Below are 12309 nucleotides of genomic sequence, written 5' to 3'. Positions count from 1 at the left end.
TATTTTGCTATAGCCTAACGGCTAATAATGGAGTTAGTTTTTCGTTACACAGGGTCTTCTGGACTGACTGTAACTACTGAACTTGTAAATACTGCAATATAAAAGCTGTGTCCTAGTGTATTAATGGATATTTAAATTAAGGGTTAATTTATATGTTTGCTTTGAGACAGATAATTTTGAAAACCAAGCTCAATAGTATGGCCAATTAGTCATAGCACTGTAAAAGAGATAACCAATAGCACAATGTTACAATAAACAAATGAATAAAAGTGTGGGCGGGGACTTTTATTACAAATGTGGTACTGGATAATGCTTCGTCCCTCCAGATTAACAGCCACGAATGAGAAGCAATAATTTCCATTAGAAAAAATGGTGTATTTATTGTGGAACAGCACATTTACAAAATACTTGGGCCCACATTGGATAAAAAAAGGTTCAACTATGGCCGCTGCATGGCAAGTGGAAAGCAAACCAGTTCAAAAATCATTGAAAATCTTGATAAGACCAAGGTTTTAAACTTCTCTACTAACAAGGTCACAACAAATCTAACACCACAAGAACATAGAATCCATAAACATTGTCACATTCTCTATAAATTTATCTATTCCAGAGTCAGAGAGACGATCCCCTTTAGGGTAGAAGTCCAAGGGGGACCATGTTGCCTTCTTATTATGGTGAAGAATGCACTTGAACTGTTTACTCAGTGGAAGGTTGGATAACTCCTTGTTAATCTTGAGAGCAGTATGGTTAATTTTCTCTGCTGCAATCCCAAGTGCCCAAAAGGGTCTTGGGATTATTTCTGACCAAACAATCAAAGAGTCAGGAAAGAATGTACTTAGCCATGCATATTCCATGGCCAAGTCTTCTTTTATCTTCTGTTCCTCAGAGTGGATTAGATCCTCACCACCTAAATGCAGAATGAAGACATCTGGAAAAGGAAATTTTCCCGACTGTTTTTGTTCTGAAACCTTCTCGCGCAACTGATAAAGCCGTAAGCTATCAAAGCCCATCCAGTAATAGATGATCTTTCCATTTGATGCAACTTGCTGCCATTTCTGATTTTGGAAGCGTTCAGCTGCTTGGGCGATGATGGAATGTCCAAATACCCACACCACACATGGCTTCCCACATTTCATATGAACCCCTGTTTAAAAAACAAAAATACAGAAAGGAAATGAAAAGTAAAATTGAAAAACAAAATTTCCAGTATAAGAGTTAATTCAAAACAGCATTTTATCAGTCCTCCTCAGAGGGGGCACAAGTTTAACCTATGCTTGACATACTTAGGTGCAATTGTCTGCAATACATATTGCTAGCAATTCTTTAAAACATACATACAGTGGGTTTTTATATGTTTTGATATTACTCTTACACTTCATGCTATTGTTTATTTGTTGTATCATTTCACCTTCCAGGGAATACTGTTGTGATGCATAATGGATTATTTTACGTCTGTAAAGTGCACTCAATCATCAGTGTGTTACAGTATTTTTTGTTATTATCTCCTATATGCACTTTCTATATAAACCAATCATTAACTGCTACTTTTGTTTTCACTGCCAATACAGCAGCTTTAATGTGATAAATAGTTTTATGCACACAACACATGTAAACAGCGTTTTTGAATGCCTGTGTCTAAAGCCAGACCTACTGGCTTTATATTTTCTTATCGCTTCCACATTACTTGCTTCTGATATTAATTTATCTCCTTCTTGTATACAAGACCAAGGATAGGCGAAGTAAGGTTAATTTGTTCCAACTTTAAGCACATAGGATCAAAATTGTCAAGACTGATTTCCACAGCTACCACTCTGTAATGTAATGCTTTCTTTTGCCCAGGTGGGTATCAGGATTTGTGCTAGTTGGCTGAGTTGCATTTATAGAACAGCTTCTGGTAATCTTGGCAGTGCTGGTCAGGATCATGGTTTGACAGCAAGCTTTTTGCAAAGGTCTCTGGTCTACGATAGCAGGAGAGCAAAACTGCTGGTGATATATGAAGTTCATCAGGACAACTTCATTCAGCCCTTGTACTGGAAGAGCAGGGAATGAAAAGAAGGAATGATGGGCACTGGCAGAACTTCTTTAAAGGATGGCCCCAGAAAATAAAAGGTGTGGGCTGCTGAGCAGTAATGCTGTAAATTGTCAAACTAGCGTGTGCAGCCCCTTGCTCTTTAATACCAAGCCACATAAGATATTTATGTAAATGTTTGATCGTACAAACTTAAACATTACATTGTGCTTGTGTACCTCAGTCGGCTTAACATTACTGACTTTACACCAGCTCATATTGGTGTAGCCATTCATCAACACAATAACGGCATCCAGATCTACTTGAAGATCACCCGACTGAAGACAAATAAAGAGCCAAAAATCATGAAAAATGTCTGTACACAACACCAATGGAGTCTCTCCAAAAAAAGTTAAATCTTTTTGTATTTGGTTAGATCCTCACTGCGCTACTCCATGCTGAATAAGTAGCCCCCAAAGCCAGATCCACCCTCTTTGCAACCAAGAACTCAAACCCTTTCTTCAATCTAAACTCTTGCTCAACCATTAGTCCTCTGCAAACTAGATTATGGAAACTCTGTTCTAGCAGGGGTACCTTCTTCCATCCTAGATCCCATCAAAGCACCGATTCACTCTGCAGCCAGACTCATCTCTGGCACCAAAGAACTTTGACCATATCACTCCCACCCTCAGAGACCTACACTGGCTCCTACTGCAGTCAGAATCAAGTTCAAAATGCATACATCACTAAAGTCCACATTTAAATAAAGGGGACTATTTACCCACATCTATCAAAAGATCCAGTAGCCACAAAAATCTTGAGAAGCTTGCAAAACCTGCTGCTTGAATCAAAATGTTTCCATACAAAAACAGTGACACAGTCTTTCTCTTGAGCAGCTACATCAATATGGAACAACTAGTCTTTATAAATCACTCTCCGAATGCCTTCTAAATATCACAAAAAGACTGAAAAAACTCTTATTTGGCTTAGAAATTAACTGAATCAGTTTGTAAGACTCTTTATTGTCTGATCTGGACAACTGCTTTTTACTTTTTCTTTTACCCCGAAGAATGTTACCTATTTCCACTCTTCTGCCTTCCTCCCTCATCTAACTTTTCCCCTCTGTGTTATCACCTTACTGTAACGTTTCTCTTTCATCTTTTTCTCATTCCAACTTTCTCCTAGTTAACCATACTCTCCCTATGATCTCCTGCTCTTTCCTTATTCCTTTCCAGTGCTATTCTACCTCTTACCTCACACAATTTCTGTCCTAGCCTCCAGTTTCAACTCCTTCGTTTTGAATTTGTTTCAAACGACATTTCTTTTCACATACCCGTTTTAGGACTTACTGGTTTCTTTAAGTTCGGGGGTGCATTTTCATAAGCTTTATAAGAATGTATAAGTAAAATAAAATAAATATGTTTACTTTGAAAAGAACACAAAATGAATACTTATGCCCCAAGGTTTACTTCTTATGGGTCAGCTGCCTACTGCCACTACTGCTCATGCTCATTTTCACCACTGGCACAGCCCACTGTCTGCATGGACATTGTCGTTTCAGTGTAACTCACTATACCTCTGTCAAGTTGTCTAGTTGGAGTTCAAAAGAGTATGTAAATGGGTGATTTGTTTTTTAGCACATATATTTAGCATGCCACATCTTTAGCAGCTAGTTTGCTTTTAAATTAGTGGGGTGCAATATCTTACCACAACAGAGTGAATATAGTGTATTTTACACAACGTTTTCAAGATTTGCCTTAAGTCATGGGCTCGGAAAGGGAAATCATGAACTATTAGAATACTTTAATGGCATACAAAGCAAGCCTGACCGTACCCCCAGGAGTACTGAAGGTCTGCTAATCCTAAAATAATATGAGAAAAGGGTGGCAAAACTGTGACATTTTCAGCAAACTCTCCAAAAAACGCCTGAACAGTCACATGTGATAGAAGTAGTTTACAAAATGCAATTTCAAGTGGCTTCTCATTTACTGTATTATCTATCTACATCCCTACATCTATATTTCACTACAGTTCATTTTCTCATCCTCCTCTCAATCAAGTTACAAGTGAGAAGCTTCCTGAAAGAGAAATACCCAAATCTTGCAAACTCAAGTAGAACAGCAGAGTAAGATATTTTGTATTGGCTCATACAGCTGTGTGGCTGCTCTTGTTATGCAGAACTTAACATGACAGCAGACGTGTTACTTTCCATACTGGACTTAGGAAGCATTAGTGATAATAGCTAAATGATACGCTGCAAATGTGAATTTGGAAATAGAAATATTTTGACCTCAAAATAACACATTCGGCTATCAAATATATGTTCTTTATTCTAGAAAAAAAAATGCAATCACCCATATCCTTCTCATTGTAATGAAAAACAGATTTTTTTTATGTACTGAGGTCCCAATATCCCATTATTTATTAAATACATGCTTACTGCTCATATCAATGTATCATTTTCGCTACATATTCTCATTAATGCCTGCCACACATTAATAGATTCTGCCTTGAATGCCCCTGTGTTGCTGTCTCATGCCATAGATGCCTACAATATGTTACTAATTACTGCTTTTATGCTACGGCAGTACACCAAGGATGAACAATATCATGCTACATATGTCCATTACCAACTTTATAACAGGCTCATTATTATAACAGGGTTGGGAAATTCAAAGGTTGTCTTTATACTGTGGCAAGTTGAATGTGGAGGAACTGCCTAAAACCTAACTCAGACAAGTCTGAGATACTTTTTTTCTGTAACTCTTCTCTGCTAGAGCTACAAAGTTGGTGGATGAAAGACTTAGGGGAACCCCCAAGCCCCATCTACCACGCTGAGAAATGTTGGGTTAAAATTTGATCAAGAGCTATCCTTTAAACTTCAAATCCAAGCCATTACAGCCTCCTGTTGTGTCCTAAAATCATTAAAGAAGACCTTGACATTTTTGTCAGTCCACATTGTAAGATGAGTATGCATGCTCTGGTGACCTCTAGATTTGATTATGTCAACTCTCTATCAAAGAGTCCCAGATGTCAGCATTAACCAGCTTCAAATGATCCAAGTGACAAGACTGATTCTTAACCTGCCAAGATGGCAGTCCAGCATCTCCTATATGAAGCAACTTCCCTGGCTACTTGTGAATAAAGAATCAAGCACAATGCTCTACTAATCACGTTTACAGGTGTCCATAAAAGGGTTCAGCCTACCCCGGTAGCAAATTCAAAGACTATGTGCCTTCAAGACCATTATGTTTAACTATTTAGGGCTTTCTACTTATCTCCAGAATTCCCAGAGCTAGAAGGGGCGGGTGATCTTTTGCTTTTCTGGCAGCAAAGCTGTGGAATGAGCTCCTGGTTGGCTTGAGAAGACTGAAAATCCTCTGCTTTGGTAGTGACTAGCTGGGTGAAGTCACACGATGGCAGCGCCAATATACTTCATCAGAAGCAGCTACTTGCTCTCTACGAATGGTGTTCATTCATTCATGGCTGGTCACAATATGCCGGGGACAGTATTTTGACAGGTGTGAGCTGCTGGGCAACACCATGTTAGCGAAGTACCCAATACGTCAGAGGCCACACTTATGCTGCTGTGAGCACCATCATGCCCACATGTCATGCACTGCCACCAACAAGCGATGGCGAGCACACCAATTCACACAAGCATAAGCTCATCCACCACCAGAAACATACACAAGTGTTATGTTATTATTTTTTTTTTTTAGGATACATATTTGCTATATATACAGTTAAAGCCAAAAGCAGTTGCCCAGGAACAGAGAGAAAGAGAGCAGCTGCGGTTTAAAACCCCTTGCTTACACAGCCAGGTTTAAAAAAAAAAAAAATAGGTTAGAACATAAAAAGGAGTCCCTGCAAGTAATAGGGACTGCATATGAACAAAGTAGTGAAAGTGACACAGACGGAGTGTCATTGGAGAGAAAAGAACAAACTATGCTTAGGGCTTACTTAAAGATAGCACGTTTTAAAAGGCCAGCAGTAAAAGTGGAATATGAACTGCTATCTAAAGCAGCAAAAAGTTCAATAAAGACCACAGTAGTAGAGTCAGCTTGACAAAGGATCATTCTGAGATTGTCAATAATTGTGAGCAGGGCTGTTTCGGTACTGCATGAATGGTGGAAGTAGGGCTGAGTTATGTCAAGTAGCAAGGTGGATTCTAAGTAGCGATATAAGATGTTGGCTTCTGCTGGACTTGGCCCTTTTTGAAAGGTCATCACCAATCTTTTTGACTCCTTCTCATTTTTCTGACCAGTTTTTGTTGGCTTTAGGACTCTGGGCACTTTACCACTGCTAACCAGTGCTAAGCTAAAGTGCATATGCTCTCTATGTAAATTGTATTAGTGATTGGTCTCTCCACGAGTGGCATATTTGATTTAATAGTAAGTCCCTAGTAAAGTGCACTAGAGGTGCCCTGGGCCTGTAAATCACGTGCTACTAGTGGACCTGCAGCAGTGGTTGTGCTACCCACAGGAGTAGCCCTGTAAACATGGCTCAGACCTGCCACTGCAGTATCTGTGTGTGAAGTTTTAAACTGCCAATTCGACTTGGCAAGTGTACCCACTTGGCAGGCCTAAACCTTCCCTTTTCTTACATGTAAGACACCCCTATGGTAGGCCCTAGGTAGCCCCAAGGGCAGTGTGCAGCGTATGTTAAAGTTGGGACATGTAGTGATGTGTTTTACATGTCCTAACAGTGAAATACTGCTAAATTTGTTTTTCACTGTTACAAGGCCTATCTCTCTCATAGGTTAACATGGGGGCTGCCTTTAAATATTATTAAAGTGCAGATTCCCTTTGAGAGCAGATAAAATATGGAGTTTGGGGTCTCTGAACTCAAAATTTAAAAATACATCTTTTAGTGAAGTTGGTTTTTAGATTGTTAGGTTGAAAAATTGCACTTTTAGAAAGAAGGCATGTTCTTGCTTAAACCATTCGGTGACTCTGCCCGTTTGTGGATTCCCTGTCTGGGTCAGTTTGACAGTTGGGCTGTTTGTGAATCCCCTCTAGACAGTGGGACAAAGGGAGCTGGGGTGTAGCCTGCATATCTTGATGAGCCATCTGGGCTAGAGTGGAGGGAGGAGTGGTCACTTACACCTGAATAGGCTGTGCCTGCCTTCTGACAGTGCAATCTCCAACCCCCTGATGTGTGTCTGGGTCCTGGCCTGGGCAAGGCAGGATCCTGTAAACAAAAAAGAGACTTTCCTTTGAAGTGTGCCTACTTCAAAGGCAGAGGGGGTATAAGTAGTGGATCCAAAACCCGAGTTTAGATTTCTTCAAGATCACTTCTGGATTCAAGAGGAACCTTTGCCAAGGAGAAGGGCTGAAGAGCTGAGGAGAAGTGCTGCCCCTGCCTGCAACTGTGCTTTGGTGGGTGTAAGGAAATGCCTCCTTGGCATGGTTGCCCCCTGACTTTTTGCCTTTGCTGATGCTATGTTTACAATTGAAAGTGTGCTGAGGCCTGCTAACCAGGCCCCAGCACCAGTGTTCTTTCCCTAACCTGTACTTTTGTATCCACAATTGGCAGACCCTGGCATCCAGATAAGTCCCTTGTAACTGGTACTTCTAGTACCAAGGGCCCTGATGCCAAGGAAGGTCTCTAAGGGCTGCAGCATGTCTTATGCCACCCTGGAGACCTCTCACTCAGCACATACACCCTGCTTGCCAGCTTGTGTGTGCTAGTGAGGACAAAACGAGTAAGTCGACATGGCACTCCCCTCAGGGTGCCATGCCAGCCTCTCACTGCCTATGCAGTATAGGTAAGACACCCCTCTAGCAGGCCTTACAGCCCTAAGGCAGGGTGCACTATACCATAGGTGAGGGTACCAGTGCATGAGCATGGTACCCCTACAGTGTCTAAACAAAACCTTAGACATTGTAAGTGCAGGGTAGCCATAAGAGTATATGGTCTGGGAGTTTGTCAAACACGAACTCCACAGCACCATAATGGCTACACTGAAAACTGGGAAGTTTGGTATCAAACTTCTCAGCACAATAAATGCACACTGATGCCAGTGTACATTTGATTGTCAAATACACCCCAGAGGGCACCTTAGAGGTGCCCCCTGAAACTTAACCGACTATCTGTGTAGGCTGACTAGTTTTAGCAGCCTGCCACAAACCGAGACATGTTGCTGGCCCCATGGGGAGAGTGCCTTTGTCACTCTGAGGCCAGTAACAAAGCCTGCACTGGGTGGAGATGCTAACACCTCCCCCAGGCAGGAATTGTCACACCTGGCGGTGAGCCTCAAAGGCTCACCTCCTTTGTGCCAACCCAGCAGGACACTCCAGCTAGTGGAGTTGCCCGCCCCCTCCGGCCAGGCCCCACTTTTGGCGGCAAGGCCGGAGAAAATAATGAGAAAAACAAGGAGGAGTCACTGGCCAGTCAGGACAGCCCCTAAGGTGTCCTGAGCTGAGGTGACTCTGACTTTTAGAAATCCTCCATCTTGCAGATGGAGGATTCCCCCAATAGGGTTAGGATTGTGACCCCCTCCCCTTGGGAGGAGGCACAAAGAGGGTGTACCCACCCTCAGGGCTAGTAGCCATTGGCTACTAACCCCCCAGACCTAAACACGCCCTTAAATTTAGTATTTAAGGGCTACCCTGAACCCTAGAAAATTAGATTCCTGCAACTACAAGAAGAAGGACTGCCCAGCTGAAAACCCCTGCAGCGGAAGACCAGAAGACGACAACTGCCTTGGCTCCAGAAACTCACCGGCCTGTCTCCTGCCTTCCAAAGATCCTGCTCCAGCGACGCCTTCCAAAGGGACCAGCGACCTCGACATCCTCTGAGGACTGCCCCTGCTTCGAAAAGACAAGAAACTCCTGAGGACAGCGGACCTGCTCCAAGAAAAGCTGCAACTTTGTTTCCAGCAGCTTTAAAGAACCCTGCAAGCTCCCCGCAAGAAGCGTGAGACTTGCAACACTGCACCCGGCGACCCCGACTCGGCTGGTGGAGATCCAACACCTCAGGAGGGACCCCAGGACTACTCTGATACTGTGAGTACCAAAACCTGTCCCCCCTGAGCCCCCACAGCGCCGCCTGCAGAGGGAATCCCGAGGCTCCCCCTGACCGCGACTCTTTGAATCCTAAGTCCCGACACCTGGGAGAGACCCTGCACCCGCAGCCCCCAGGACCTGAAGGACCGGACTTTCACTGGAGGAGTGACCCCCAGGAGTCCCTCTCCCTTGACCAAGTGGAGGTTTCCCCGAGGAACCCCCCCCTTGCCTGCCTGCAGCGCTGAAGAGATCCCTAGATCTCCCATTGACTTCCATTACAAACCCGACGCCTGTTTCTACACTGCACCCGGCCGCCCCCGCGCTGCTGAGGGTGAAATTTCTGTGTGGACCTGTGTCCCCCCCGGTGTCCTACAAAACCCCTCTGGTCTGCCCTCCGAAGACGCGGGTACTTACCTGCAAGCAGACCGGAACCGGGGCACCCCCTTCTCTCCATGCTAGCCTATGTGTTTTGGGCACCACTTTGAACTCTGCACCTGACCGGCCCTGAGCTGCTGGTGTGGTGACTTTGGGGTTGCTCTGAACCCCCAACGGTGGGCTACCTTGGACCAAGAACTAAGCCCTGTAAGTGTCTTACTTACCTGGTTAACCTAACAAATACTTACCTCCCCTAGGAACTGTGAAAATTGCACTAAGTGTCCACTTTTAAAACAGCTATTTGTGAATAACTGGAAAAGTATACATGCAATTTTGATGATTTGAAGTTCCTAAAGTACTTACCTGCAATACCTTTCGAATGAGATATTACATGTAGAATTTGAACCTGTGGTTCTTAAAATAAACTAAGAAAAGATATTTTTCTATACAAAAACCTATTGGCTGGATTTGTCTCTGAGTGTGTGTACCTCATTTATTGTCTATGTGTATGTACAACAAATGCTTAACACTACTCCTTGGATAAGCCTACTGCTCGACCACACTACCACAAAATAGAGCAATAGTATTATCTCTTTTTGCCACTATCTTACCTCTAAGGGGAACCCTTGGACTCTGTGCATGCTATTCCTTACTTTGAAATAGCACATACAGAGCCAACTTCCTACATTGGTGGATCAGCGGTGGGGTACAAGACTTTGCATTTGCTGGACTACTCAGCCAATACCTGATCACACGACAAATTCCAAAATTGTCATTAGAAATTCATTTTTGCAATTTGAAATTTTTCTAAATTCTTAAAAGTCCTGCTAGGGCCTTGTGTGTTAAGTCCCTGTTTAGCATTGTCTTTTAGAGTTTAAAAGTTTGTTAAAAGTTTGAAATTAGATTCTAGAAACAGTTTTAGATTCTTTAAAAAATATTCCAACTCTTAGCAGAATAATGTCTGATACAGAGATGCAGGTGGTGGAACTCGACACCACACCTTACCTCCATCTTAAGATGAGGGAGCTAAGGTCTCTCTGTAATATAAAGAAAATAACCATTGGCTCCAGACCTACCAAAATTCAGCTCCAGGAGCTGTTGGCAGAGTTTGAAAAAGCCAACCCCTCTGATGATGACATCACAGAGGAAGAAATTAGTGACTTGGAGGCCAATGTCCCTCCTCCAGTCCTAAATAGGGAGAACAGGACCCCTCAAGTCCTGTCTCCAACTGTGTTAGTCAGAAATAGTGAGTCCCTCACAGGAGGGTCCCACATTTCTGAAATCACTGAGGATGCTCTCAGTGAAGATGACCTCCTGTTAGCCAGGATGGCCAGAAGATTGGCTTTAGAGAGACAGCTCCTAGCCATAGAAAGGGAAAGACAAGAGATGGGCCTAGGTCCCATCAATGGTGGCAGCAATATAAATAGGGTCAGAGATTCTCCTGACATGTTAAAAATCCCCAAAGGGATTGTGACAAAATTTGAAGATGGTGATGACATCACCAAGTGGTTCACAGCTTTTGAGAGGGCTTGTGTAACCAGAAAAGTGAACAGATCTCACTGGGGTGCTCTCCTTTGGGAAATGTTCACTGGAAAGTGTAGGGATAGACTCCTCACACTCTCTGGAAAAGATGCAGAATCTTATGACCTCATGAAGGGTACCCTGATTGAGGGCTTTGGATTCTCCACTGAGGAGTACAGGATTAGGTTCAGGGGGGCTCAAAAATCCTCGAGCCAGACCTGGGTTGACTTTGTTGACTACTCAGTGAAAACACTAGATGGTTGGATTCAAGGCAGTGGTGTAAGTAATTATGATGGGCTGTACAATTTATTTGTGAAAGAACACCTGTTAAGTAATTGTTTCAATGATAAACTGCATCAGCATCTGGTAGACCTAGGACCAATTTCTCCCCAAGAATTGGGAAAGAAGGCGGACCATTGGGTCAAGACAAGGGTGTCCAAGACTTCAACAGGGGGTGACCAAAAGAAAGGGGTCACAAAGACTCCCCAGGGGAAGGGTGATGAGACAACCAAAACTAAAAATAGTAAAGAGTCTTCTACAGGCCCCAAAAACCTGCACAGGAGGGTGGGCCCAGAGCCTCTTCACAAAACAATGGGTACAAGGGTAAAAACTTTGATCCCAAAAAGGCCTGGTGTCATAGCTGTAAACAGCATGGACACCAAACTGGAGACAAGGCCTGTCCCAAGAAAGGTTCCACTCCAAACTCCTATCCAGGTAACACTGGTATGGCTAGTCTCCAAGTGGGATCAACAGTGTGCCCAGAGCAAATCAGGGTCCACACTGAAGCTATTCTAGTTTCTGAGGGTGGGGTAGATTTAGCCACACTAGCTGTCTGGCCGCCTAACATGCAAAAATACAGACAGCAACTCTTAATTAATGGGACTAGAATAGAGGGCCTGAGGGATACAGGTGCCAGTGTCACCATGGTGACAGAGAAACTGGTTTCCCCTGGCCAATACCTGACTGGAAAAACTTACACAGTCACCAACGCTGACAATCAGAGAAAAGTACATCCCATGGCAATGGTTACTTTAGAATGGGGAGGGGTCAATGGCCTGAAACAGGTGGTGGTCTCCTCAAATATCCCAGTGGACTGTCTGCTTGGAAATGACCTGGAGTCCTCAGCATGGGCTGAGGTAGAACTAAAAACCCATGCAGCAATGCTGGGTATCCCTGAACTGGTGTGTGTGAAAACAAGAGCACAGTGTAAGGCACAGGGTGAACAAGTAGAGCTGGAGTCTGGAAGAATGGCCCAGCCTACCAAGAGGAAAGGAAAGTCAGTTGGGAAACCAACTGCAACACAGCAAAAGAAAGGGAACCTCTCTTCTCAGGAAGAAGTTCTGCCCTCTGAGGGAACTGAGCCTTTGGAGCTTGAACCTTATCAGGTTGAGCTCT

General features: G+C 43.4%; 1 protein-coding gene across 4 annotated transcripts in view; it reads right to left on the bottom strand.

Moving 5' to 3' along the window:
• Nucleotides 1-354: 354 nt before the first annotated feature.
• LOC138250520 (uncharacterized) overlaps nt 355-12309 on the bottom strand; it is an 88735-nt gene continuing 76780 nt past the window's right edge. For all 4 annotated transcript variants that reach the window (XM_069205481.1, XM_069205506.1, XM_069205498.1 and 1 more), the window contains exon 6: nt 355-1144. In XM_069205481.1, coding sequence (XP_069061582.1) covers nt 546-1144 — 599 coding nt within the window. In that variant the 3' untranslated portion in view covers nt 355-545. The remainder of the gene's footprint in view (nt 1145-12309) is intronic.

The sequence above is a fragment of the Pleurodeles waltl genome, chromosome 1_2 (genome assembly GCF_031143425.1).
Source record: "Pleurodeles waltl isolate 20211129_DDA chromosome 1_2, aPleWal1.hap1.20221129, whole genome shotgun sequence".
NCBI classification, from domain to species: Eukaryota; Metazoa; Chordata; class Amphibia; order Caudata; family Salamandridae; genus Pleurodeles; species Pleurodeles waltl.
Note: the sequence above shows the minus strand (reverse complement) of the source record. Positions and strands in the feature narration are given on the sequence as shown.